At 45.3% G+C, this 27452-nt stretch overlaps 1 protein-coding gene across 4 annotated transcripts in view; it reads left to right on the plus strand.

Annotated features, from left to right (window-relative positions):
* The window catches only part of ttll11 (tubulin tyrosine ligase-like family, member 11), a 228592-nt gene that overhangs the window by 9184 nt on the left and 191956 nt on the right, over positions 1 to 27452 (plus strand). For all 4 annotated transcript variants that reach the window (XR_009645820.1, XM_060841449.1, XM_060841448.1 and 1 more), the window contains exon 2: positions 45 to 144. Coding sequence is in view for 3 of the 4 variants with exons in the window: in XM_060841449.1 (XP_060697432.1) it covers positions 45 to 144 (100 nt within the window). In the remaining variant the exon portion in view is untranslated. The remainder of the gene's footprint in view (positions 1 to 44; positions 145 to 27452) is intronic.

Raw genomic sequence — 27452 nt, forward strand, 5'->3', positions numbered from 1 at the left:
AGTGTTTAAGTTCTGAAACTCAACTATTATACTTTGTGTTCCAGTTTCCAACAGGGCGTCGCCACCTTTGTGATATCTATTGGCACGGATCGTCTTTTCATGATGGTGAAGTTAGCAGCTCAGGTCAAGTCAACAAATATCCAGGTATATCTTCAGTAATGTTCTCTGCCTGAATCAAATGTACTGCTAGTCTATCTTCGGATTTTGATTCTAGTTAATATTTATGCTTGACTAATAATTATTTAGCGGTCTAATTTTGTAACGTATGCTTCGGGGATAAAAATTTTGAAATTTTGTGCCCCAGTTAAGATAAAATTCATATCACAAATACTTTTTCTGGTAGCATTAACTTGCTGTGTGTTTGAAATAAGCTTTTTTTGGCTTTTTCCTTCTCTTCTATTTAATATAATCAGAAGGCAACAGAAGGTTGCTTCATTATATGTGTTATATTACCACCAAGTTACAAGGAATTATTTGATCTCTTTTCTTGCCTCACTCCACTGGTGACCATAAAGTTTGTGATGGTACTGCAATTAAATAGACTTTGTATGTTTGTATATATCTCCAGTATCAGAAACAAATCAGCTCGATTCCTTAAGTAACATAGAACTAGTTTATCATGAACAAAACTTGTATGTAAAGATTAAGAAGTAAACTGTGCAAATATATGCAACTACCCTTTTTGAAAAGTAACGTACACCAATTCTGGGGATAAACATAACTCTGCAGGTTGTTATCTTGGCTAAATAAAAGTTAATTTCAGAAAAAAATTCACACTGCCCAAATGTTGGTATGCAGTTAGTCACTTTGCACACTGAGGTTATAGTTGGCTGAATTCATTTTTCTGGAGGCAATGGTGTTGATTTCAAATTCTCCTTTACGAATCCTCCACTTGAATTGATGAGATTTTCCAGTGGATTTACAACTCTGCAATGTTGAGAAAGTTTTCAGAAAAATGAGGGAGCACAAAGGCTGTTGTAGTCAAGTTATTTGTTGAGATTGGTTCAAATGCAAAATTGATTTTACACCCACAAACTGGGTCATGCAGACTTGGGCGTCTCCATCAAAGCAGTTTGTTTCTTTCAAAGCAACCGTGCTACTGCTGTAGTAGAAAGTGAGGGCTGTGGATTATGGAGATCAGAGTAGAAGAGTGTGGTGCTGGAAAAGCATAGCTGGTCAGTCAGTATCCAAGGAGCAGGAGAGTTAACGCTTCAAGCATAAGCTCTTCAGGAATGAGAAGGTGGCTCAAGGGGGCTGAGAGATAAATGGGAGGGGGGGGGGTAGGGCTGAGGAGGAGCGGAAAGTAGGTGAAGGTGATGGGTCAGAGAGGAGGGTGGAGTGGACAGGTGGGACAGATCAAGAGGGTGATCCTGAGTTGGAAGGTTGGATCTGGGATAAATTTGGGGCAGGGAATAAGGAAACTGGTGAAATCCACATTGATTCCTCATCGTTGGAGGTTCCCAAGCAGGAAGACGAGGTATTCTTCCTCCAGGCGTCAGGTGGCTGGAGTTTGGTGGAGGAGGCCCAGGACTTACATATCCTTAGTGGTGTGGGAGGGGATGTTGAGGTGTTCAGCCAAAGGGCAGTGGGGTTGTTTAGTGTATGTATCTCAGAGATGTTCTCTGAAATGTTCCGCAAGTTGATGTCCTGTCTTCCCAATGTCGAGGAGACCACTTTGAAAGCAACGGACACAGTGGACGATGTGTGTGGAAGTACAAGTAAACCTGTCGAGTGTGGAAGGAACCTTTTGGAGCCTTGGATGGTGGTGAGGGATGGAGGAAAGATGTGAGTGCAGGTTTTTCATTTCTTGTGGTGGCAGGGGAAAGTGCCGGGAGTGGAATGCAGATAAGTTTGGGGAGGAAATACCTCCCTGGTGGTGAGGTCTGTTTGTAGATGGTGGAAGTGGCGGAGGAGGTGCGGGATATCCAAACTCCTAGACCAGGAACCCCACACTACCCGGTTCTCCCTCCTACCCAAAAGTCACGTACCTGACTGCGCCGGTCGACTCATTGTCTCAGCCTGCTCCTATCCTACTGACCTTATCTCTGCATATCTTCCTGTTCTGTTCGCCCTTTTATCATGATTTCCCCACATACATTCGGGACACCACCCACACCCTGCATCCCCTCCGTGACGTTCGTTGCCCCGGCCCCCAATGCCCCATCTTCACCATGGACATCTAGTCTCTGTACATACCCGTCGGCCTTGACGAAAGCCTCCACGCCCTCTATTTCTTCCTCTCTCGACCCAACCAGTACCCTTCCACTAAAAGATTAATTTGATTGGCTAAACTGGTCCTCAACCTCAACAACTTCTCCTTCAAATCCTCCCACTTCCTCCAGACCAAAGAGGTAGCCATGGGCAACCACATTGTCTCCAGCTATGCCTGCCTCTTCGGCTATGTGGAACAGCCAGTCTTCCACAGCTATTCCAGCATCATTCCCTTCACTACACTGATGACTGACTGTATGTTCACCACCTTGTGCTCTCATGAGGAGGTTGAACAGTTCATCAATTTCACGAACACCTTCCATCCCAACCTCAATTTCACCTGGATGATCTTGGACACCGCCGTCCCCTTCCTGGACCTCTCCAACTCCATTTCTGGTGACCGACTCGACATTGATATCTACTTCAAACCTACCAACTCCCACAGCTTCCTAGACTATACCTCTTCCCATCCTGCCTTAACCTAGATAAAGTAATGTTTCCCTTTGTATATTTATAACCAATTACACTGCAGAACTGCAGATCTTTTGACAAAAGCATTTACAGTTGCTGACTAGCTCTGAATGAATTCCCATATCCCCACTTTGTTAAATAGTGTCTTTCATTTACAATGACCACATGCCTTCCTCAATTTTGACTTTTTCAAATATCCACTACCAGCAGTAAAACCTATTTTGCTGCTTCCTCCATCCTTGCTAGGACTAATCTCCCAGAAATCTTCAAGTAGAGACTATATCCCTCACACATGCCTGCGATAGTCCAAAACATCAGGTAGTCTTCCTCTTGACTGACCACACAGAAATACTGTCTGTCTGAAATTCATTGATTTGTAGTGAAGTGTAACCTGATCTCAAAAATTGCTTCCTCTTCCCATGACAACTTGACAATATGAAAGTTGTAAATAGTGCACATGCATTGGTGTGAGCAAATGCAGCCAAACGTTTATCTAAATAGAAATGTTAAGAAGCTATTTTTGACCTAAACTTCCTTTTTATCTTGGATATATAGGTAGTTCTTCTATAATGCGATGGTTGCATTCTTGTGCAACTTGCATTATAGAAAAATCATGCTTTAGAAAGAGAACTTAATGTTGGCAGTGCAATTGGTTTGCAGCCAACACACGGTTTAAAAGTTTGCACTTTAGAAATAGTGTTCCCAATTCATCAATCGTGTTACAACAAAATCCCATTAAAGAAATGAGCATTTATAGCAGAGCGATTGGTATATGGACTTTGCGATTGCTGCCATTGTCTCCATGTGGAAATACTTTGCATCTTCTTCTGTTTGACTCGAACGATCAAAATGCCTATTCTCAAGGAGATGGAACAAATCACTTGTCCCTAAATATACAGCTCCCTTCTGAAAATATAATAATCATATGAACTTCATTTCATAAACTTTATAATCATAAAGTTGTTGATTATATGAGAGAGTGAAACAGGTCATCCAGGGATTTGATTATGACCTGGATTCCAATCTCATTGATTAAGAAAATGCATGCTGCACAAAAACGTAGAAACCTATATTTAAAATGTTACGTGGTGCGCAAAGAAAGACGGAAAGAAAAATAAAATTGAGGGTATTAAAAAGAATTTAACACAATGAACTTTTGAAAATCTTCAACTGAAATAAGAAATGAAATGCTGCACATTTATAATAGTTAACGTTACATTGCCAATAGTTCAATTGATAAAAATGGAACCAGTAATTCAATGCAATGCTTCTTTTCTAACTCCATATCTCAGTATAACCCAAAGATCTGTGCTTGGCTGCCTTCCATTTTGTGCTGATTATCATCCAAAAACTCCGTGTGTACATTTGTGCCACTGTATTCTCTTTCCACCACCTCTCTTAATTAGTCCACTGCCTCTGTTTAGTGACATTGCTTGTCCAATATCCTGTAATGGATGAGCATAAATTTACTTCAGTAAAATAATGGGAACCTGAAACCATTATTTTTGAACCCAACCATAAATTTATTCCTTGGCCACTGTTTCCTTGGCAGTTGTCTGAAGCTGAACAAACCTATTTGCAACATTGCTGTATACCTGTTTCATGTCATATAATGCCACACTACTCAATTCTGACACTGTCTCAGCCCATTCATGACTTGATTGCTTCAGCTTGATACAATGAATGTCTTTTGCTTCCCATTGTGAACTCCACAGAAGTCTGTGCTCCTACAAATTTTTCTACCCATGTCTCCACTCATGGAAAGACTCATTTACCCCTTCGCCCCGTATTTGTTTATCTACACCATTCAGTGTGCCCTAGTTTCGAATATTTTCTTTGTTTCTAAGTTACTCCATAGCCCCACTGTCATACCAATTTTTTCTCTAATCCTACAAGCCTTTAGAATGGTTGCATTTCTCTAATTCTGGCATCTCACACAAATCTGATTTTAATCACCATTCTACTGGTGAGCACGCTTTAAACTGTTTTTGACTTTAAGCTGTGGATGTCCCTGTCTAAACCTTCCACCCCTCTTTCCTCATCTCTCAGGGTACTCCTTTGAAACCTGACACTTTTGTTTTTGTCCGTCACAACGTGACATGTAGTCAGTGTCAAGTTTTATTTAAATTGATATCACATTCTAACAAGTTGCAGTGTTTTCTTTTAAATGTGGTGTTAGGTTTCCTTTATCCAACATTTTAATTTTAGTGCACCCCTGTCCTCTACCCCTGATTTACTGTTAACCATCTTCCTCTTAATAATTTGATGCTCCAACATTGACAACATTCTGGCACTGGGAGCGGGGTGAGAAGGGTAGGGTGAGGGTTGGACCAGAGCTTTTATGAAAGGGTGATATTGGGTGTGTGGGCTTGGTCCTCAGTTTTTCATTTCTCTTAATTTTGCTTTAGTAGTAGCCCCTAAACTTTTTTTTGTCAGTGCATTAACATGAGGTGGGTAGTAACATTGAAGTTGAACTGAACTCTTTCATCTTCAGGCTTTCTTTTAGGAAAACTGTTTTTAGAATACAATTATACTGCAGCTCTTGTTGCTGTAGGGAATTCAGTTCTGATGAATAGTCACTGGACTCAAAAGTTTTTATCCCAACAGATGCTGCTCAACCTGATGTGTTTCTCCTGTACTCTGTTTTTGTTTCCAATTTAATTAAGTCTGACTTATGAATTAAATGTTGGACTTCCTTTCTGAGAATGCAGCATGCAGTTCCAGAATAGCAAAGTTAACAGACTTGTTGTCTCCAAAGTTTGCTGTAGCTGTCCTTGGAACATTTTTCATGAGTCTTAAGGGTTATGGGAAAATGCAGGAACATGCATCTGAGGAATGTCAGATCAGTCATGATTCTATTGACTAATGGAGCAACCTTGTGGGGCCAAATGGCCCACTCCTGTTCTTATTTCTTATGTCTTATACGCTGTTTTTCTACATTTTAACCAAGCTTTAATTAGATAAACTACATTGATAATATAGCTATAATAACAGTACATGGGAGCTTCTATAAGTTAGAATGGGCTAATATGAGAACATGAACTACGTCCTGTATCCATTTTGGCTTTGAACATGTTTCCTCATGTAGCCTTCAATGTTTCATTGGTGATTTTTCAAAAATATCGCTCATTGTAATGGCGACCGTTTGCTAATCTAACTTCTATCAAGTTTGGCTCTTGATAAATCAAGAGCCAAAACATTGTGCATCTCTTCTGCAATGTTTTGGAAAACAATCTAAGAGCATAGGTATGGAATGAGACCATTCTGTATGAAACCCAATCTCCCCATAAGAACAAGGAGCAGGAGCCTGCTCCACCATTTGATACAATCATGGCTGATCTCATCTCAACCACTTTCCTGCACACACTCCATAAATCTTCAACCTGTTATTCATTAAAAATATACCTATTTCCTATCTCCACCTCAAATTTACTCAATGTCCCATTATCTGCCACACTCTGATAGTGAAGAAGGGCTTATGCCCAAAACGTCGAATTTCCTGTTCCTTGGATGCTGCCTGACCTGCGCTTTTCCGGCAACACATTTTCAGCTCTGATAGTGAATTCCACAGATTCACTGATCGTTTGAGAGAAGTGATTTCTTCTCATCTGTTTTAAATCTGCTATCTATGACCTCTCATTCTAGATTGTCCCACATGAGGAAACATTCTTTCTATCTCCACATTGTCAAGCCTGTTTAGCATCTTATGTACCTCAGTTAGTTACCTCTCATTTTTCGAAGCTCCAGGAGTATAAGCCCTAAACTGTTCAATCTTTCTCTTAAGATTGATTCCAGAGATGAGGAATTTATGTAGTTAACCTCATCTGAACAGCCTCCAATACAACTGAATCCTCCCAGAAGTCAGGGGACCAAAGCCGAATATAATTTGTTTATGGAAGCCATTCTTCTGAGGCAGGGGACCAGGCACACCTAAACCTTTCAGAAGATAAAATTAAACTTTCTGATGAACTAAAAGCAATTGGTAAATGCCTGACATCAGTTGCCTGCTGTGGTATGTTCTGTAAAAAGTGAGGTCTGCAGATGCTGGAGATCAGCTGAAAATGTGTTGCTGGTTAAAGCGCAGCAGGTCAGGCAGCATCCAAGGAACAGGAAATTCGACGTTTCGGGCATAAGCCCTTCATCAGGAATGTTCTGTGACTTGTACCATGTGAAAAAAGCCATTGTATGCTCAGATTTTTCCCATCACAAACCTGCTTCAAACATTACTCGACACGTGATTTAAATTGCTCTAGTTTATTTTTGCTGTAGTCGGACAGTCAGTCAGAACCTATGGATTGATGTAAATGATGATTTACTTTATTTGTATCATTGAATAATCATGATCAATACGTTACAGTTATGCCTTAACATTTTGAACAGAAGTGGATTATTAAAACACCTGGTGCAAATCATAACTTTGATATTTTAAATTGTAGGCATTCCTGCGTTTTGAGAAAACTCTTAATTAAATATGGCCATCGAAGCCACACAGAGAATTCACATGTTCCTTTCTTTAGGATGGACCATCAACAAAAGAGCTAGAATATTCCAGCCAGCCTGTATTTCTATTTCACATTAAAACCCAGTATGTGTTAGACAAATGAGTGGATTCCATTTATAATATGATGGTCCCTCATCACAACTGGACTGGATGAATATTATGGAGTCCAATGAGAACATAGAATGTGTAATCAGCATACCAACCCTTTTTTTAAAACAAAGCACTTTTTGGAGTTGTACAAGCCACTTGGTGAGGAAAGGACTGAATGCTCTTGAAAATAATCTCCATCAGAATGCCATTGAACTGGTTGCAAGTCATCTAACAGCCATCTTAACAGCAATATCCTGAAAGTGGGGGAAGTATTCCCTTTTTCCTGTTGCAATTTCAAGTTCACCTGAGCGAACCTCCTGGAAACTCACCTACAGGAAACTTCACAGCTTTTCAAGAATCCTGTGCTGTGTAACAACTTCACTTCAACTAAAGCCTCAACTTATCAAAGAAAGTAAGCCACAAAAAGAAACTCAGGTGATTTTAAATTGTAAATAGTCATAGAGATATATAGCATGGAAACAGACCCTTCGGTCCAACCCGTCCATGCCGACCAGATATCCCAACCCAGTCTAATCACACCTGCCAGCACCCGGCCCATATCCCTCCAAACCCTTCCTATCATATGCCCATCTAAATGTCTTTTAAAATGCTGCAATTGTACCAGTCTCCACCACTTCCTCTGGCAGCTCATTCCATACCCGTACCACCCTCTGTGTGAAAACGTTGCCCCTTAGGTCTCTTTTATATCTTTCCCCTCTCACCCTAAACCTATGCCTTCTAGTTCTGGACTCCCTGACCCCAGGGAAAAGACTTTGTCTATTTATCCTATCCATGCCCCTCATGATTTTTTAAACTTCTATAAGGTCGTCCCTCAACCTTTGACGCTCCAGGAAAAACAGCCCTAGCCTGTTCAGCCTCTCCCTATAGCTCAAATCCTCCAACCCTGGCAACATTCTTGTAAATCTTTTCTGAACCCTTTCAAGTTTCACAACATCTTTCCGATAGAAAGGAGAGCAGAGTTGCACGCAATATTCTAACAATGGCCTAACCAATGTCCTATACAGCCGCAACATGACCTCCCAACTCCTGTACTCAATACTCTGACCAATAAAGGAAAGCATCCCAAACGCCGCCTTCACTATCCTATCTACCTGTGACTCTACTTTCACGGAGCTATGAGCCTGCACTCCAAGATCTCTTTGTTCAGCAACACTTCATAAGGCCTTACCATTAACAGTATAAGTCCTGCTAAGATTTGCTTTCCCAAAATGCAGTACCTCTCAATTTATCTGAATCAAACTCCATCTGCCGCTTCTCAGCCCATTGGCCAATCTGGTCAAGATCCTGTTATAATCTGAGGTAGCCTTCTTTGCTGTCTACTGTACCTCCAATTTTGGTGTCAACTGCAAACTTACTAACTGTGTACCTCTTATGCTCACGTTCAAATCACTGGTCACAGGCCTCCAGTCTGAAAAACAACTCACCACCACCACCCTCTGTCTTCTATGTTTGAGCCAGTCCTGTATCCAAATGGCTAGTTCTCCCTGTAGTCCATGAGATCTAACCTTGCTAACCAGTCTCCCATGTGAAACCTTGTCGAACACCTTCCTGAAGTCCATATAGATCGCGTCTACCGCTCTGCCCTCATCAATCCTCTTTGTTACTTCTTCAAATACCTCAATCAAGTTTGTGAGACATGATTTCCCATGCACAAAGACATGTTGACTATCCCTAATGTTGAGACGGAAACCGAATGGTCTCGTCTCTACGTGTTCGTTGGAAGGAGAGATCAAACCGGCTAGAGTTTGGAGCAAAAACACCGTTTATTACAGAATCAAGACTGGCAAACTATACAACGAATTCAAAGACATGCAATTCGTTGGAGAAGGCGTTCTGTCTCTCCCTTCGGATCTGGTGCAGTTATACTTCGCGCTTCCTCGAGTTCCCGGTCAGGTTCCCCTTGTTCAGCTCTTTCATTGGTCGGTTCACCTGTCTGTGAAGGGATTAGTGTATCTATTGGCTGCCCCAAGATACCTGTCCCACTCCTGCTGTGCCGAACAATGGGTAGACATCCTGGGTTCGGCAGTTTCCGATCTTGTAAATTAACAGTTTATTGTTGGAAGGGATTCCTCATTGCCATGCGTCTGGCTGTCTGGGCGTTCACAATAGTTCTCCATAGTTGAATATACAGAGATTATCATTTAACATAGGACCCGAATGAGTTTGACGTCAGCGGAGGCATTAGCAAGTACTTTATCAATCAAGTGTAGTATCGGTGCGATTTACACTATCCGATAGTTACCGGTTTCCTTTATTAACAATGAGAGTGTAATAGGATGATCTGAAACTGACGGACATGTTCTAATCCCCCAGGAATGTGGCCCCAGGCAGGCAGTCCTGCAGTGGCTGGGTTTACTTTACATGGCTGTGTTTTAGCTGGTATCCGACAGTGTCTGCTTTAATAATGGTGCTCCCCTCCCTAGCCCCAATGTAGGTACCCCGATAGCAGATTCTCCCCAACATTCCCTCCCTTGGCCTTGAAAGAGGCCACACCCCCTTATCCCGTAAGGAACGCAACCCCACGAGGCGACCGGTGTCCGGTGTTGTATCGACCAGACTCACCGGTTCTAAGGAGACAGTTATATGGGGATGAAGGGTGCCCTGAAAAACGCGCCGCTACACAATTAAGCAATAGATGGTCACAGCTGCATGCTAAGCTAAACTAATAGTTGAAGTAATTGAGGCAGTGTCTGCAGAAATAACGAAAAGCACAGGATTAGACAAGCATTGCAATAAGTCATTCAGAGCTGGCGAAATGTACGCGAGTGCGTTAGAATGAGTAAGCCATTTAGTAAACGCAAGTCTGTAGTCCAAAGAGCCGGCAATTGTAAGAAGGTGTCGTAAGTTTGGAAAGGGAGTAGGAACAGCCTGGTACCAGCAGCTAGGTACCCGCTAGAGATGTGAAACCCAGTGTGAAACTGTACTGTGCCCCGGTGGTCCCATAGATCAGTATGCTCCAGAGAGCAGCAGTGCTGTTCAACCGTCCGACACGGATGCAAGCAGGCAGAAATCTCATCAAATGGAGACGAACGGAGGCCACGCGTTCCGATGTCAATGCGCGACTGTGCCTGTCTTAGGTTGTCCCTCGCCCGAGGGATCTTACCCGTCATTGGCTAACCAGTCGTGCTGCATTGAGTAATAGATGGCGACATCCATTTCACCACCCCAAGGACAGGCATGGGCAGCTCAGTAGCATGGTCAGTGGCCTCCGAGGGTGGCTGAGGCCAGTCAGGAATACTGGACTGTCCGCAAAGGCCGCCTGCGAGAACAGCAGTGTCTCAATTGCCAAGGCACACAGTACATTTCACCCACCCGCTGTTATGGAAGGATCAATTCACATATCCCCAATTTAAACGGGCAAAATAAATAAGTGGGGGCTCTTTGGACAACCAGGCTGCATTTATCGTACATGAAGATGAAAAGTTAGTCATGAGTACAACAGGATCAGACGAATTTGAAAGAAAGTCATTGAGGGAGCTGACACGCACCGGTGAGATAGGATTTACTACGCCCGAACCGCGAGCTTATGCAAAGGCGGTACTATAGCAATGAAGAAAAGAATTGGGAGATCCCCACTTGCCAGCCCTTATCGCAACCAGCCGTAAGCAAGAAACCCGGTATCATGGCTCACGAGCGGACGTCGCATTACAGCATGTATTGGATGTGTCCCTGTCCGTTTGTAGGAGGTCACACACAGGCTGTCGTGTTGTTGGAGTTGGTGGCAGCGGCGTCTCCCGGTGGAGCTCAACGGATGGGGGTCCGGTTGAAAAGTAATGATACCTTATCACCTTTAAATCAGTGAGATGAGGCTGTGGGAATGCAGTAAAAAGGAGTCCCCGCATCACCAGGGTGATATATGGCGGGGTCAGTCAGGAACCATGTGACTACTATGGGAAATAAAGTGTTGTGTTGTAAGGGGTCTTTGGGGTGGCATGTCTGGGAGACCGGAATGGACGGGAGGCAGTCCCCAAAGTCTCCAGTCAGTACTCCTGAACATGAGGTCTGTGCTCATGTGGAATGTCAAATGCAACCAGTAAGAGTGCACTCAACCATCTGTGTAAGAGGAATGGAGAGAGCAGATATAAAAAGACAATGGTGAAAATAATGAAGGTAGTCTGAAACCCTTAACCTTTTCTTATGAGTTGCGGACCTGTACGTGGCAGTATTCCACAAAAAGGAGTCACGTCAAAATAGAGAGAACTCTGTGTGAGGTAGAAGGAGTGGTTTCATGTAAGGGAAAGGGTACAACTTTACACAAAGGTAGTCAGAGGGATTCGTGATCTCAAATCCGAGAAAAAAGGCTCCCCAGCACGGGCTGCCACAAAAAGGCAGTCGAGGCAGGGGTAGCCAGATTATACTGTAGGTGTTTTAATGTTCGTCGAAGTACGAAGAGGCAGAGGAAAAATGTAAAAAATGTAATCATGATACTGGTCCAGTGTCGGTGAGGTAATTGCGGGGAGCAGTCACGCAAACGGTGTCAAGTCGCAATATTCTGACAAAGTTAAAATCAAGTGTGCGCATAGTGTGGAAGACAATTAGTAGGATAATCCGTGTCCATTTGAGCAGCAGCACTACACGGGGGAGATGAAAGTCGGGACAGTGATACAAATGCAAGATAGTACGAGTGGCAGTTATGACTCGGTGGGAATGTGTGCTCGCAGCTGCAGGAGCGCAGGCGCCTGTATGTTTTAAAACGCAATGTTCGAAGAGTAAACACATTCGTCCAGAAGTTGTGTCGAAAAAATAGAGTAAGTCCCTCGAGAGGGAAGTGGGATTGGTAATAGTGAGAAGGGAACTATAATAGACTGCATAGGGGAAGGCCTACGGTACGCCTTGAGACTGCGCGGTAAGGGGCGCAAGCAATTTCGATTCGCACCCCGGGGAACTGCCCGTGCTGGGGGCGCCCAACCAATGGGGTTGTCGTAGGACAATCGTTCGATGAGGCGCCCAAGGAGACCGTTTAGTATAAAGGTGGAAATGATGAGGATCCCCATCAACTCTGTGGCAACAGGACAATAGAGTGGGTAAATTTCCACCGTGTGGTTAGGGAAGACACAGCGCAGGAGATCCCCCTAACCTCTCAGGGCGTGCAGTGTAAGCGTCAAGGCGGCCGGGACCCCGTCTAGCAGGCAGGGCGGGGATTTTCGCCCCCAGACACTTGGGTATGATATTGGAGCGAACCGCGACTGTGAGGCAGACAGTATTGGTAACATCGGGAAAGGCGCCTATACAATGGAGAAAGACCAATGTAGATAAAAAGGGGTTGAGTCACCAGCTAAAGGGCACAAACTTATCCTGGCGGCTATTTGCCCGCTCGAAGCAGAGTCTATGATAAACCAGGTGGACCTCCCAAGAGAAGGCCCAATGAAGAGTTTAGACAGCAGAATAAAGTACCAGAAGACCAAAGATATCAGTGAAACAGAGCCATGTCAGTGTAGAAGGGCAGCAATCCCAACTCTACGTAGAAACCGTGCCAAGGCGGGGTTGCATGATCCCCTCTCGTTCTGCACCTCCCCGTCAGGTCCCGTCTCAGCGAGTGACTTCAGGGATATATTAGGTTGCGCCGACCTGGAGCAATGAGAGAAGTGGTGCGTGCGGTGGCCTATGTGTTTCCAGCCAGCTCAGTATAAGATATGATGATGATGATGATTATGGAGAGGGGGACAATGTAAAACTCTGGGCAATTAGGAGATTTGCGGTGGGACGAAATTGGACTGTTTGCCTGAGGGGACTTGTCCCCCCAAACGAGATACAAAACGAGAGGTGCAAGTATAATCCTTGTGTATGCAAGAATCTGTGTGTGTGTGTGTAGGGCCGTGTGGCATAGACAAAAGAGAATGCGCAGGTGCTGCGGGCATATCGGACTTTATCCCTGTGTAAAGGAGAGGGAGAGGGAGAGTATCATAAAAGGATGGTCAGACAGGTCAGGACAGAAATTGTCTGAGTAGCACTTTCCTCCGTTTGACACTTGAGGATTTGATCAGTTTGAGGGAAGTAACAGCCTTTAAAAGATACCCTGGGAAAAGGATCATAAAGGAACCTGGTGACCCTGCCGTTCTCAGTGCGTACCTGTGCGTCGCAAAAGATATGAACAGATGAATTGGCGAGGAGCACTCGCAGCTGAGGAGACTGAAGGATTTGGGCAGGAACTGAGTATTGATCCCTGTGGGAGGCGATTGTATGTATGATGCCTTCAAGCAAAAGGTGACGGCAAAGTGCTGCCGATACTGTAGGTGCGGTGGAGGACAAAAAAGAGCGTTGGCCAGGAGTGTAACAGAGAAAAATGAAAGGCAGGCGTGAGCGCCCACAGTGCAACAGAGGGGTTGGGAACCTTTAAGTTTGCAGTGGCGGTGGCACCATTTATTATTTGGAGATGACGTGACGAATCCTGGTAGCAAACCTCAGGGAGCATGAGAGTGGGGAAAGTCCTGGTAGCAAAACCTCAGGAAGCATAAGACTTTGGAAAGAAGATGGGGCGCAGAGCACGGCAGTGGAAGCGTAGTAAGTGAAATGCCCTAATGGAGAGATGAGGCCAGAAGATGAGTTACTGTGTCCTGGTAGAAAACCTCAGGGAGCTGAAAACCTTAAAAGAGATGGAGCGTAAGGATCCGCGGATCTTCTATTCAGCAAGACCCAGTTGAATTCATGCAAGCTGAATGAAAGACAGAACTAAGACGACCTCAGATCCGGCAGTGAACATAAAGTGTGGGTTTGGGAGAAAACGATGAAGGGGCGTGACTATGGCGTGGGGAATGGGGAGCGGGGTTGTAGGATAGGGCAGTACAATCGGCAAGAGGAGTTTGTACGAGATTTCAATGGGAAGGTTTGGTACTGACTGGCAGTTACAGGTTGCATGTTCAAAGCATTGGAGAGTGTAGCCTCAGACAGGTAGACTGGCTGGCATCTTCAACCCGCATGGTTGCCAATACCCGCTTCAGGGACTGGAAATGGCCGTGTCTGTGGCAGCAGTAGCTCAACCCTCCCTAGCCGCAAAGTTGAGGAGGGGGACAAGTAGCAGGAGAAAATTGCTTTAAAATGAGCGCCCATAATGCTTTAGCGAATGAAAAAATCTGTGGACTTGGGAGAAAAGATAAAAATGGGTTCGTGAGAGAGGGCTTTAAAATTTGGAGGGCATAGACGGAAGAAGGAGTAGGTGGGCCCCTCCTCGCTCTTGGCACTTTGTGAACACGAGGGGAAAAAGGGATGGCCTAAACACCCATGCCGGCGGACAAAAAGATGAGTGAGCGGCCGCGAGGAAGAGAGATGGGCCAAGCACCCTGCTGGGTGCTGAGTAGCACGTCCTAGCTGGAGGCCTGAGGCCTGTGACCAGCGGGGGAAAAAGAGAGAGACAAAATAAGTGGGCTGGGGGATATTCGGGCAGTGGGATGGCCAACCACTGGACATACAAAACGTTGTAAATGAAAACGCACAATATGGCGATACGGCAATGCGCTTGTTGTTGGTCGGGACGTTAGAGTTAGAAAGGTACAACCTGTCAGAGAAGATGTGGTTAGAGGCATGATTCATATCGACATCCCAGTAACTGAAGTGGACCTGTTCATCGAGTAATCCCATGAAGTAGGGCAATGACGCTTGAGAGACCCATCGGTGTAGTGGTGGCGCGGTAGTTGAGCTAAAAGGGTCGCGGAACGTCCGCAGGCGAGCAGCCCCTTCTAGACTGTGCAATCCTGCCAAGAATGAGCATTCGCGCCAAAAGCGAACGGGCACCGCCCCAACTGAGCGTTCGCGCCAAAAGTCAGCTGGCCCCGCCCAACCTGAGTCTTCACGCCAAAAGCAAGAAAGCCCGCCAAGAACTAAGGTGACCCGCCCAGAGAAGGGTGACCCGCCAAAACTAGGGTGAGCACGGGACACCCCGGGATTTGCCGTCTTAGGATTCCACAACCGTAGTGTTATTAAAATAAAAGCTCAACCATCCCTTCCTGTGCCCCTCCCTACATCTAGGTATTCCTTTCTAAGTATAAGAGTAATTAAAAGTGATAGTGGGGGAACAAGCGGTATTTAATCCTAACAATCAAGACGAGACTATGGAGAAAAATCCCAGACCGTTAAGTTATCAATCCCAAACCGCTAAGTGTAGAGAACAACACTCACGTACTCCGACACCAGCAAAACTGCTTTCGGCTGCTGGGCGGCTTCCCACGGTCCCTGTCCGTCACTCAGGCTGTCGGTGCCGGTCCACTGTACACCGAGACCTGGGATGAAACATTTGTTGCGACACCTCCGTTCGCCACGTCTGTTAAAAATCACTGCACTCACTCACTCACTCCCTCTCTCACCGGGCCGGCCCCACACTGGTTTTCATCCACATACATGCCAACCCACGCATACTGTCGGTGTGTCCGTACTCTCGTCTCAGCCTGTCGCAGTCCCTTGTCCCCAGTTTTAGTGACATGTTCCGGGGCATTACATACTCGCAGAAACTGACAATCTGTATGAAACCGTAGCCGAATACCGGTTTCTATAATCCCGAATAAAGTCGGCCTTACAAAAACACGTCACTGCTTGGTGTTCAGTAAGAAGTAAAGATTACAACCTGTTGGGAAGGATGTAATTGGAAGCATGATGTATAATCTCCTGTGTGTTGTTGTTGTTGTGAAAGGACAAACGATTGATTAAAAGGCTGATTGTGAAGCAGTTTTGTAGTTGTGGGTGGACAGAAGTTACCAATCCTAAAACAAATCAATGTGAGATTGTAGGGAAGTCCCAATCGAACGAGGCACGGACCGTGAGGTGCAAGGAGGAAAACTTACACAGTCGATCCCCAGTAAAACTGCTCTTACTAGTTGCGCAGCTCACCATGCTATCCCCATCTGTCATGGGCCCGTCAAGTAACCCTTGCGGTTCTCCATTCTTAGGCAAGACCCATCCACCCATTCCTGTCTATCCCGCGTCCTGGGGCACTTTTCCATAATCCCTTGGTTCTTTTCCTCCGTTGTCGGGGTATGACACGTCTATACTCAGGGTGTCTATAAGAGGGTGAGCCAGCTGGGAGTGTGGACCCCGCTTGTTGCACCCTTTCCCTGCCGCAGTGGCGGGCTTTATGTCCTGTCCCTTTACAAATCCAGCATGAGTCATCTGTCTCCATATCGCATCTATAAGAATTATGTCCAATTTCGCAACACTTCCAACAACGCCCGGGTAATGGATCTGTCCTTCCCCCCCCTTTCGTATCCCAGCGGGCGGTCGGGTCGGTCTACTGCGGGCAGGCATATGGTACTGAGAACTGCCCGCCCTGCTAAGGGAGGGCGAGGGCAATAGTCCCTGGGCGTAGGGCGAAGGGGAACTACACGTCTGTGGAGCCGAAGGCATAAGCCCCTGCGCTGCGCCCTTCGCCTCCAACAGTAAAAGAACGTTTTCGAGTCGCTCTATAAGTTGCATAGGCAGTTTGGAAGCCTGTCTCTCGGCTTCCGCCTTTTCTGATGATCGGTACCTGGATAGATAGTGGTGTATCTGTTTTTTCCACTGGTCCTCCGGCATTGAGTGTACCCCCACAAGGTCATTCAATTTGCTCTGTACTGGGGCGGGGAGTCCTTCCGTTACCCCCCTTCGAAAATGTGCTATTGCCAAGGGGGAGCTATCGGGCCTTTCCCCTGTCCCAGTCTCCCAAAGGTCCCAGGCCCTTCCCAGATATTCATGTGCATCCTCCCCGTCCTTTAGTCTGAGGGTGGCCAGCGCGTCCAGGGAAAAAGTAGTAGGGAGGCTATCTCGCAGGGAGCGCCAGATTATGTTCCGGTAAAGGTCGAAAGGGGCGGTCTCATCTGAACGGGAGCACCCAGCCAGCCTTTCTGCCCTTATCAGTGCCTCTACGGCCCGAATGCGCACCATGATTGTTCTGAAGTCAGCTAGGGCCAACTTCTCGTGGCAGATCTCCCTTTCAAAAATAGCTATCCAGGCAGACGCACCGTTAGCAATTGGTGGGAGCTTCCTGACTAGGGCATCCAGATCCATTCGTGACGAAGGAACGTATTTCTCTACACCCACACTAGTGGCGAGGAGCGGCGCCTGGAGAAGTGGGATAGTGTCAGCAGTGCCCTGCAAGGGGCTGTAGTGGGTTCGTGGAATTGGGGCAAGCGGCGCAGTGTGTGCCGTGGCCGGGGTCGTGGGGGATACAGGGGGACCAGATGGCCCTGATTGGGGACAACTGTAAGGGGGCGGCGGACTGATCTCGTGCACTTCGGCTTGGGCTGGTTGTAGAACAGAGGGTGTGTGGTGGGGAAGGGGGAAAAGTGGGGTCTGGTTGAGAACCCACTCAGGTTCATGCTCCGGAAGGGGGTCGTGTTCGTTCTTAGCAGGCGTCTCAGCTGGCGGGGCAGGCAAATGGGCCAGAAACCTTGCTAAGAGCTCCCGGAGGTAGACAGATTCGTCATCTGCTTTAGCAGGAGGCTTTGACAGAATAAAAAGAGTTTGCTTAGTCTCATCTTTTCTCTCCTTCAAGGTGTGTACATTGGCCTGGAAGCGTTCAAAATTTTCTGGTGTGAAAAAGGGCTGGTCATCCTTAGGGAACCAGTCTTTGCTCCGCCACAGCTTGAGGGTATTGTCGAGGTAACGGAGTTTCCGCTGAGCCTCTTTGGCGGTGTTATTTTCTCTAATCTGTGTACGAATTTCGTCCAGCACCTTTCCCGTAAGGGGCTGAGGTGCCGGGGTGTTCGGGAGTGGGGTGTGTTCGCTGGCGTGTGCATCAGCTGGAATGGAAACGGTGGCAGTGAGGTGGTGCAACTCTCGGGCAGGGACGTCCGAAATGACTGGGGCTGTGGTGGAGGTACAGTGGCCCCCTTGCCACTGCGGGTTGAATGTGACTAACAGTTTCGTCTTCCACCCCAGGGATTTATCGGCGGTCGGTGGTGCCCAATCAGTAGGGGGTTTCCCTAGGGCTATTGTTTGCCGCACTGAATATTGCGGCGAGAGTAGGAGACTGTTTAAAATTTTGGTCATTAGCGCCGTATCTGTGAAGGTCTCTTTTAGTCTCGTCAATATCAGGTCTTTTTGGGCGGGCGCTTGGTTAAACACTTGATCCAGTGCTGTCTTGTGCACTGTTACACTGTCCAGTAATAAATGGGCATGCCAAGTTACATCTGTGCCAACCGTGAGGTGCCACCAGGGCACTCCGGGGCGTAATGGTCGAAATTGGGTCATTTTCGGTGGTCCAAAGTTCAAGTCCCCCATGACGGATCTCACCTGGTGGGTACCGCTTTAAAAACAGAGCGTTTTTCAAAAGCCTGACCTTCGCGTGGCAGATCTCTGCTCTTAACAACCGGTCTAAGGCAAACGCCTGTGCAGGTAAACCCTAACCAGGAGATGAGATCCGTCCTCTGTCCCCTTAGGATGCTAGCAGCAAGTGTGTCTATCGATAGTTGTCAGAGTTAAAGTGCTTATTAAAAAGAGAAAGGATCCAATCAGTGAAGTGCGGTCAGCGCTGTATTAATTAATTTCAAAAAGCGTCCAGGCTCCGTAAGCCACGCTGTACCTTAACTCAGACCCAGAGTTTTTTTTCCCACTAGCGCGTCGGGCCCAACAAAATCCCCCATTCAGAAGAAAATTACTGCAGCACTGGACGTCTCGCGTGTCAGAGCCTTCATTACCTCTGAAGACAGTCCATCAGGGCACCTTGTTACCTTCGAAAATTGTCCGTCAGAGCACCTCGTCACCTCTGAAAATTGGGCAGTACTGGACGTCTCGCGTGTCAGAGCCTTCATTACCTCTGAAGACAGTCCATCAGGGCACCTTGTTACCTTCGAAAATTGGGCTGCCGGAACCACTTGTGACCTCCGGGAAGAACACACTTTAACTCAACTCAAAAAACTCGTCCAGGATCCAAAATTCACGCGTAAAACTCAAACTCAAAAAGCTGCGTCCAGGATCCGACATCCACGCATTAACTCAACTCAAAAAGCGCGCATTAACTTAAGGCTAGCCATGGATCAATTAGTCACTTCAGTACCGCGATAACAGGCAGGTATTAGTGAAGAAGTGAGAAAATAGCTTACCAGTATGGACTCTGCAACGTTGCTGCCAAACTGATTTAAAAGTACTGTTTGTGTTGGTGAGGATCAGGGAGCAGACAAAGACTGACTAACTGAAAAATTTTACCTACTGGAAGTCTTTGCTTTAACAGGCGCTTCCTCACCTTTTAAAAGTTCGGCCGAAAGTTTGTCTGCCCTCCGGTCCGCCAACGTGGCCAACTTGCGGTCGTCTCTTTCCCTTCCCACGTTCAGGCTCACCATCTGTTGAGACGGAAACCGAATGGTCTCGTCTCTACGTGTTCGTTGGAAGGAGAGATCAAACCGGCTAGAGTTTGGAGCAAAAACACAGTTTATTACAGAATCAAGACTGGCAAACTATACAACGAATTCAAAGACATGCAATTCGTTGGAGAAGGCGTTCTGTCTCTCCCTTCGGATCTGGTGCAGTTATACTTCGCGCTTCCTCGAGTTCCCGGTCAGGTTCCCCTTGTTCAGCTCTTTCATTGGTCGGTTCACCTGTCTGTGAAGGGATTAGTGTATCTATTGGCTGCCCCGAGATACCTGTCCCACTCCTGCTGTGCCGAACAATGGGTAGACATCCTGGGTTCGGCAGTTTCCGATCTTGTAAATTAACAGTTTATTGTTGGAAGGGATTCCTCATTGCCATGCGTCTGGCTGTCTGGGCGTTCACAATAGTTCTCCATAGTTGAATATACAGATATTATCATTTAACATAGGACCCGAATGAGTTTGACGTCAGCGGAGGCATTAGCAAGTACTTTATCAATCAAGTGTAGTATCGGTACGATTTACACTATCCGATAGTTACCGGTTTCCTTTATTAACAATGAGAGTGTAATAGGATGATCTGAAACTGACGGACATGTTCTAATCCCCCAGGAATGTGGCCCCAGGCAGGCAGTCCTGCAGTGGCTGGGTTTACTTTACATGGCTGTGTTTTAGCTGGTATCCGACAGTGTCTGCTTTAATAATGGTGCTCCCCTCCCTAGCCCCAATGTAGGTACCCCGATAGCAGATTCTCCCCAACACTAATCAGTCCTTGCCTTTCCAAATACGTGTATATCCTGGCCCTCAGGATTCCCTCCAACAACTTGCCAACCACCGACATCAGGATCACTGGCCTATACTTCCCTGCCTTGTCCTTACCACCCTTCTTAAACAGTGGCACAAGTTAGCCAACCTCCAGTCTTCCAGCACCTCACCTGTGACTATCGATGATAAAAATATCTCAGCAAGAGGCCCAGCAATCACTTCTCTAGCTTCCCACAGAATTCTAGGGTACACCTGATCAGGTCCTCGGGATTTATACACCTTTATGCATTTCAAGAAATCCAGCACTTCCTCCTCTATATGGACATATTTTGCAAGGTGTCACCATCTATTTTCCTACATTCCATATCTTCCATGTCCTTTTCCACAGTAAATACTGATGCAAAATACTTGCTTAGTATCTCCCCCATTTTTTGCGGCTCCACACAAAGGCCACCTTGCTGATCTTTGAGGGGCTCTATTCTCTCCCTAGTTACCCTTTTGTTCTTAATGTATTTGTAAAAACCCTTTGGATTCTCCTTGATTCTATTTGCCAAAGCTATCTCATGTCCCCTTTTTTGCCCTGCTGATTTCCCTCTTAAGTATACTCCTATTGCCTTTATACTTTTCTAAGGATTCACTCGATCGTTCCTGTCTCTACCTTACATATGCTTCTTTCTTTTTCTTAACCAAACCCTCAATTTCGTTCGTCATCCAGCATTCCCTATACCTACCAACCTTTCCTTTCACCCTAACAGGAATATACTTTCTCTGCATTCTTGTTATCTTATTCCTGAAGGCTTCCCATTTTCCAGCCGTCCCTTTACCTGTGAACATCTGCCCCCAATCAGCTTTTGAAAGTTCTTGCCTAATACCATCAAAATTGGTCTTTCTCCAATTTAGGACTTCAACTTTTAGATCTGGTCTAACTTTTTTTCCATCATTATTTTAAATCTAATAGAATTGTGGTCACTGGCCCCAAAGTTGCTTCCCCACTGACACCTCAGTCACCTGTCCTGTCTTGCTTCCTAAGAATAGGTCAAGCTTTGCACCTTCTCTCGTAGGTACATCCACATACTGATTCAGAATATTTTCTTGTACGCACTTAACAAATTCCTCTCCATCTAAACCCTTAACACTATGGCAGTCCAGTCTAATAAATAAACTTTACTTTAAAACTCTAAAAGCTTGCTGCTGAAATTAATTAAATGTGAACAGTCACGGTGGGTAGGAAAACACAGCCTAACTAACTTATCTGATCTACAAACCTAACACAATAAATGAACTCAAAATTATGTCCATAGTGGAACTAATTAAACAAATCAACATTAGCATAACCTGATTAATAAATTCTAATTAAATCCTTTCAGAATGCTGAACTTGATCACTTGCAGAAGATCATCTGGCTTAGAGAAACTCAACTGTTGTATTATGTTTTTAGGAACATTTTCTAATGGGTTTTTTTTTTGTTGCTGCTCAAATTTGGACCAATTTGAACAATGCTGTCTAACTATGCGCCATTAAGTTTTGAGGCCCAGTTTTGAATACCTCAGGCTTAGTTTCTGATTCACTAACCCATTTAAGTGGAAAATTGACATCAACTAACTTCTCTCTCATTCTCTCTTTTACTATGGATTGTCTTATTAGTTCAGTACCCTGTAACATGCAAACATTATACACTGGACCAGTGGTTCTCAATTGTTTTCCAATCATGATGCCATTTTGACATTTAAAAGTTGCTGAGACTCCTGCCCTGTGACAGTGGTGGGGCATGGGGAGGCGGAAGCAATGTTTGTGAGGAGAGGAAATATCTAGCATGTGGTAGAATTGGAGAGGTCTTTATGGTGGGTGGGGGTTAGATGGAAAGCAAGAGTGGCAGAGGGATGCTTGCTGGGGTTGGTGGACAGGACCTGAAGCAGCAGCAGGGAAAGCTGTTTAATATGCAGGGTCTTTAATTTAAGAAAAGATATCTTAATCAGGACAGAATTCAGGCCTACAACATCAGGTAGTTAGTCTACAGTCACTATTATAAAGACTCTTCAATTTTGAGAACCCTCACTGCCATTAGAACTTTGTCAAAGCTCCATGGCAACCATTACTGTCTTGAGCATGCAACTGCAAAATTCTGGCTCCATTTTCATGAGATTGCGATCTACACTGAATCCCTGCACTAAACCAAAAATGGAAGATATAAAAATCAAACATAATAAAACAGCAGTTTAGTTGTACTTTATTCAGTTATTTTAAACTCCTGTATGATTGTAGAAGAAGCTCGTACATTCTGTTGAATGAATACTGTAAATGGTTGCAGTAAAAAAATTTGTATAAATCTGTGCACTCCAATTTTTTTCACACTGTGATCCCATTTTGAGACTTGAAAATTTAGTGACTCTTTAATACAAACTGATAACAATGGGGATGAAGGTAGTTCCTGAGTGTAGGGCCATATTAAAGTGAGGGCACAGCTGTTTAAGCTTTGTTGGAAATCACATTCCAGCTTCTAACCACTACTGCTCCAGGGTACATGACCCCAAAATTTGAATTCAACCTTACTTCGTTTCAGTCCTTGATATAAATACAGGTAACTTGTGACTGATGCTGGTTTTGAATGGGGGAGGCTGTGGTGCAGATATGATAACCAATTTAATAGTTTCAGTCAGTATACCATTGTTGAAGTCTGTGCTTTGAATGATGGTACTCTGTAAGTTTACTTGAAACATTCAAGTGTAGATGTAATGATTCTCAAGGAAATCTGAGGGCATTTCAAAGCTCACCCTTAAGTTAGTTTATCTCAATCAATCGCATTCTGCTGACAGCAAAATCACATTCATCTGCTCAATCAATTTAATAAATATGTTAATTGGCTGGTTCGAAATGTGCATTCTCTGTCTTGACAATAAACTTGATTGAAACTCATACGTGATAGTAGTTGTACTCTTTAAAAAGACAGTAGCTAAGTAAATGCTGCACAGCAACCACTTCAGTCAGTGTTTATCACAAGAAAGCCTTTTCAAAATCTGAAAGCAAGTGATTTTAGTTTTTATGGTAAATGTAGGATCCTCTGGTTTTGTCATTGGTTTCAGTCAAAGAAACAAAAACTAATATTAATGCCATATCAAAATATCTTATAGTCAAATGCTTTGTGCTTCAGATACACTGAATCATTAACTATGCACACAAAGGTGAATGATAAAAGAATCTTGTGAGAGTTGAAGTATATTGGCAATATTTTTTAAATTTAGTGGAGGCAATCTTGAATCAAATAAAGAAAAAGCCTGAACATTGTTATTGTATCTGGATTTATTTCAAAATAATTAATGTCAACTAATACTGCATCTTTATTAAAGATCAGTGACCCTGGATATTGAAGTTGTACATTTGCAATATGGTTTTGAAAATAATTTATAATATAGATTTGTGATGGCAAACTTGTTCTTAAACTTGTCAAATGAAATGTATTTTTGAATAAGTAGTAATGCCTTTTTTCAAAAGTGAAGTGAAGGCAGGGATTAAATCAAAATAGAGTTGGAGGGGGAAAATAAAAGAATCCACTCCCTGTGGTGCCCACCTCTCTCTGAAAACCTTAAGTGTTGGTAGACACCGCATGCTCTTTCTCCAGGACACCTGAGCACGGACATAACCATGGAAGAGAGGCAGGTAATTGGCCATGATAACCCCCATCCCCCCACCCCCACCCCCACCCCCACCCCCATCATCACCACTACTACAGCCCGCTGCTTGGAACTGTTTATGGCCAGTTTGGCCAGGCCTAGGAGCAGACCCACAAGGAGGTCCTCTGACCTACCTCCCCTACACTGGGTACCCAAAGATCAGGAGCGTGAGACTGCAGTGCAACCAAAAGCAGAGAAGGTTTTCCAAAAAACTAAGAGTGCCAATGCCCAAACCCCATATATACATGGCCACGGACTCCACAGCACAACAGAACAAGCAGTTGGGCTGGGAGTCCGTGAACCACCACAACCTGCAGTTGTAGGGGACCACTGCAGGCAACACCCTCCACCCCAGATCCCCGAGTGAAAGGGGAAGGACTCCGGTGTAGAGAGCCCTCCGCTGGGGATCCCTACCACCCGGTGGCAAATGGGCATGCCAAGGCGTGTCTGTGTGGTGGATGAGGGAAAAGAGGTGGATGGTATGCAGCAGCAGTCGATAGAGACTGTTTGCCATGTTACATCTCTGAAGGGAACAAGACTAAAACTCCGCAGGTGGCTGCGGTTGTGGGGCACAGGTTCCAGTACGGGACCTTGGGGCCAATGTGAAATTCTGTCCAGCAGATGTAAGCGCAGACGGGGGGATTCTACTGCACACCTGAGAATCCTCCAACTGGTGGATTGTCTGGTCTCGGCACCGCTGCTTTAAGGCATCGAATGACAGTGGCCACGAACCGGACGTCCACTGCTGCCCTGCTCACTCTGTTCTGCAGCAGTGTCCAGTCGAGACACCAACCACTCAGCACGTTGCCGACTCTGGTCACCCTCACTGCCATGGCCCTTCCCTCCGATAGCCACTCGAACCCACGAGAACAGAGGTGTGGATTGCTGGGCAACAGCTTCCTGACAGCAGCCGCTACTCTTGACGGAAGGTAGGTATGATGTGATTCGACCATGTTCTAGACAGTGATCAGGTCTTGCTAAAAGACAGGCAGCGTCCTGAGGGCAACCTCCAGACCGTCATGTTTGATAAACAGGAGCTATGTGTCGTGGTTGAGGTTAGCACCTGCCGGGAAAAAAAATTCCTCACCAGGGAGCACCACCTAGGAGGAGACTCGATGTAAAGGTATCGCTGCAAGGTCTGAAGGTGGAAAGTTGCCATGGGTGCAAACGCACTCCAGCGATTGACCACCCTCCTCAGTAGGGAGACTCAGAAGAAGTGAACCAACATTCTTTGGATGTCAGCAACAAAACCAGGAGGAGGGACCAAAAGGAACAGCCGGTACTACAGCAAGCTGGCTCCCAGCTGGTTTATAACCAGCACTCTACTCCTGTAAGAAAGCACTGAGCAGTCCTGTCCAGCGACCTACGCGAGCTGCGACCTTGGCATCCAGCTCCTGCCAGTTTGCCGGCCAGGATTCCTCAGCTGGGCTAAGGTAGACCCCCCAGATAGAGGAGATGGGTAGTAATCCAGCTGAACCCATGTAACTCCTCTAGCAGAGAGTCCACCTGACATGGAACAACCAATAGTCCTGAACATTTGGCCCAGTTGATCCTGGCAGAAGACTCCGCTGAGTACACTGACTGGCACTCACGCATCCTCTCCAGGTCAGCCAGGTGAGGAGCACATTGTTTGTGTAAGCCGAGAGGGCCAATGACGTAGTAATACGCTGCTCAGTGCTTCGCAGGAGCTTTGAGATCTTGACAGTCCTAATAGATCCTAATTGTAGATCTTTACAAGTGAATTAAAGAATGACCAGTAGAAAATCAGAAGTTTAGTGAGGAAATTCCAGAGAAAAACTAATCTGATGCCAACCTGATTTTATGTCAATAGCCAGCATATTGCTAGTGTTGTATTTGATCATGCTTTCACTGAAATGAACAGCAAATTTGAGGGGTTAAGCATGCACATTTTGGGAAATTGAAAAGTTGTAGTTCATGGATTTGCTGCCCTTCATGGGATGTGCTCTTTGTTTATTTCTCTTGGACTGTAATCTATATTTTTTTTGCATTGATGAGAACTTTCGTTCTACTGTTTAGACTTAGTGTTAAATCAAAGAGCATCACAGCGCAGTACAGGCCCTTCAGCCCTCAATGTTGCACTGATCTGTGAAACCAATCTGATACCCATCTAACTGCACTATTCCATTACCATTCATATATTTATCTAATAACCATTTAAATGCCCTTAAAGTTGGCAAGACTACTACTGTTGCAGGCAAGGCATTCCATGCCCTTACTGCTAAGTAAAGAACCTACCTCTGACATCTGTCTTGCATCTATCACCTCTCAGTTTAAAGCTATGTCCCCTCATGCTAGCCATCACCATCTGAGGAAAAAGGCTCACACTGTCCACCCTACCTAATCCTCTGACCATCTTGTATGTCTCTAAGTCACCTCCTGACCACCTTCTCTCTAATGAAAACAGTCTCAAGTCCCTCAGCCTTTCCTCATAAGACCTTCCCACCATACCAGGCAACATCCTGGTAAATCTCCTTTGCACCCTTTCCATGCTTTCATGTCCTTTCCATAATGTGGCAACCAAAACTGTACGCCAGTGCAGTCACACCAGTCTTGTACAGCTACAACATGACCAGAAGAGTAGTAAGTGAGGCTGAAATAAGGCTCACTGCTCTATAATTACCATGGTTGTCTCTACTCCCTCCTTCACCAAGGGGACAACATTTGCTTATCTCCTGTCTTCTGGCTCAAACTCAATCCCTCTCCCAATAAAAACAAACACACCATACGTTGTCTTAACCCTAGCAACCTGGTGGCAACTTTCAGGGATCTATACACATGGGCACTGAGATCTCTCTGCTTGTCCACACTACCAAGAATCTTACCATTAGCCCAGTGCTCTGTATTTTTGTTACTCCTTTCAAACTGAATCACCTCACACCTTTTCCGTATTAAATTCCATTTGCCACCTCTCAGCCCAGCTCTGCAGCTTATCTCTGTCCCTCTGTAACCTTCAACATCCTTCCACATTGTCCACAATTCCACCGACCCTCATCCAGGTCATGTATAAAAATGACAAACAGTTGTGGCCCCAAAACAGATCCTTGCAGTAGACCACTAGTAACTTAACTCCAGTATGAACATTTCCCATCAACACCGCCCACTGTTGTCTTTCATCTAGCCAATTTCGGATCCAAACTGTGAAATAACCATCCCATGCCTTTATACTTTGTGCAATAGCCTACTGTGGGGAACCTTATCAAACACTTTACTGAAATTTCATATAAATTTCACATATATTTCATATCAACCACTTTATCCTCATCCACCTGTTTGATCACTTTCTCAAAGAACTTAATAAGGTTTGTGAGGCACGACCCACCCTTCACAAAACTGTGTTGACTATCTTTAATCAACTTCATTCTTTCTAGATGATTATAAATCCAATCTTTCATAATTCTTTCAACACTTTACCCACAACCAAAGTAAGGCTCACTG

Source organism: Hemiscyllium ocellatum, chromosome 21 (assembly GCF_020745735.1).
Source record: "Hemiscyllium ocellatum isolate sHemOce1 chromosome 21, sHemOce1.pat.X.cur, whole genome shotgun sequence".
Classification (NCBI taxonomy): domain Eukaryota; kingdom Metazoa; phylum Chordata; class Chondrichthyes; order Orectolobiformes; family Hemiscylliidae; genus Hemiscyllium; species Hemiscyllium ocellatum.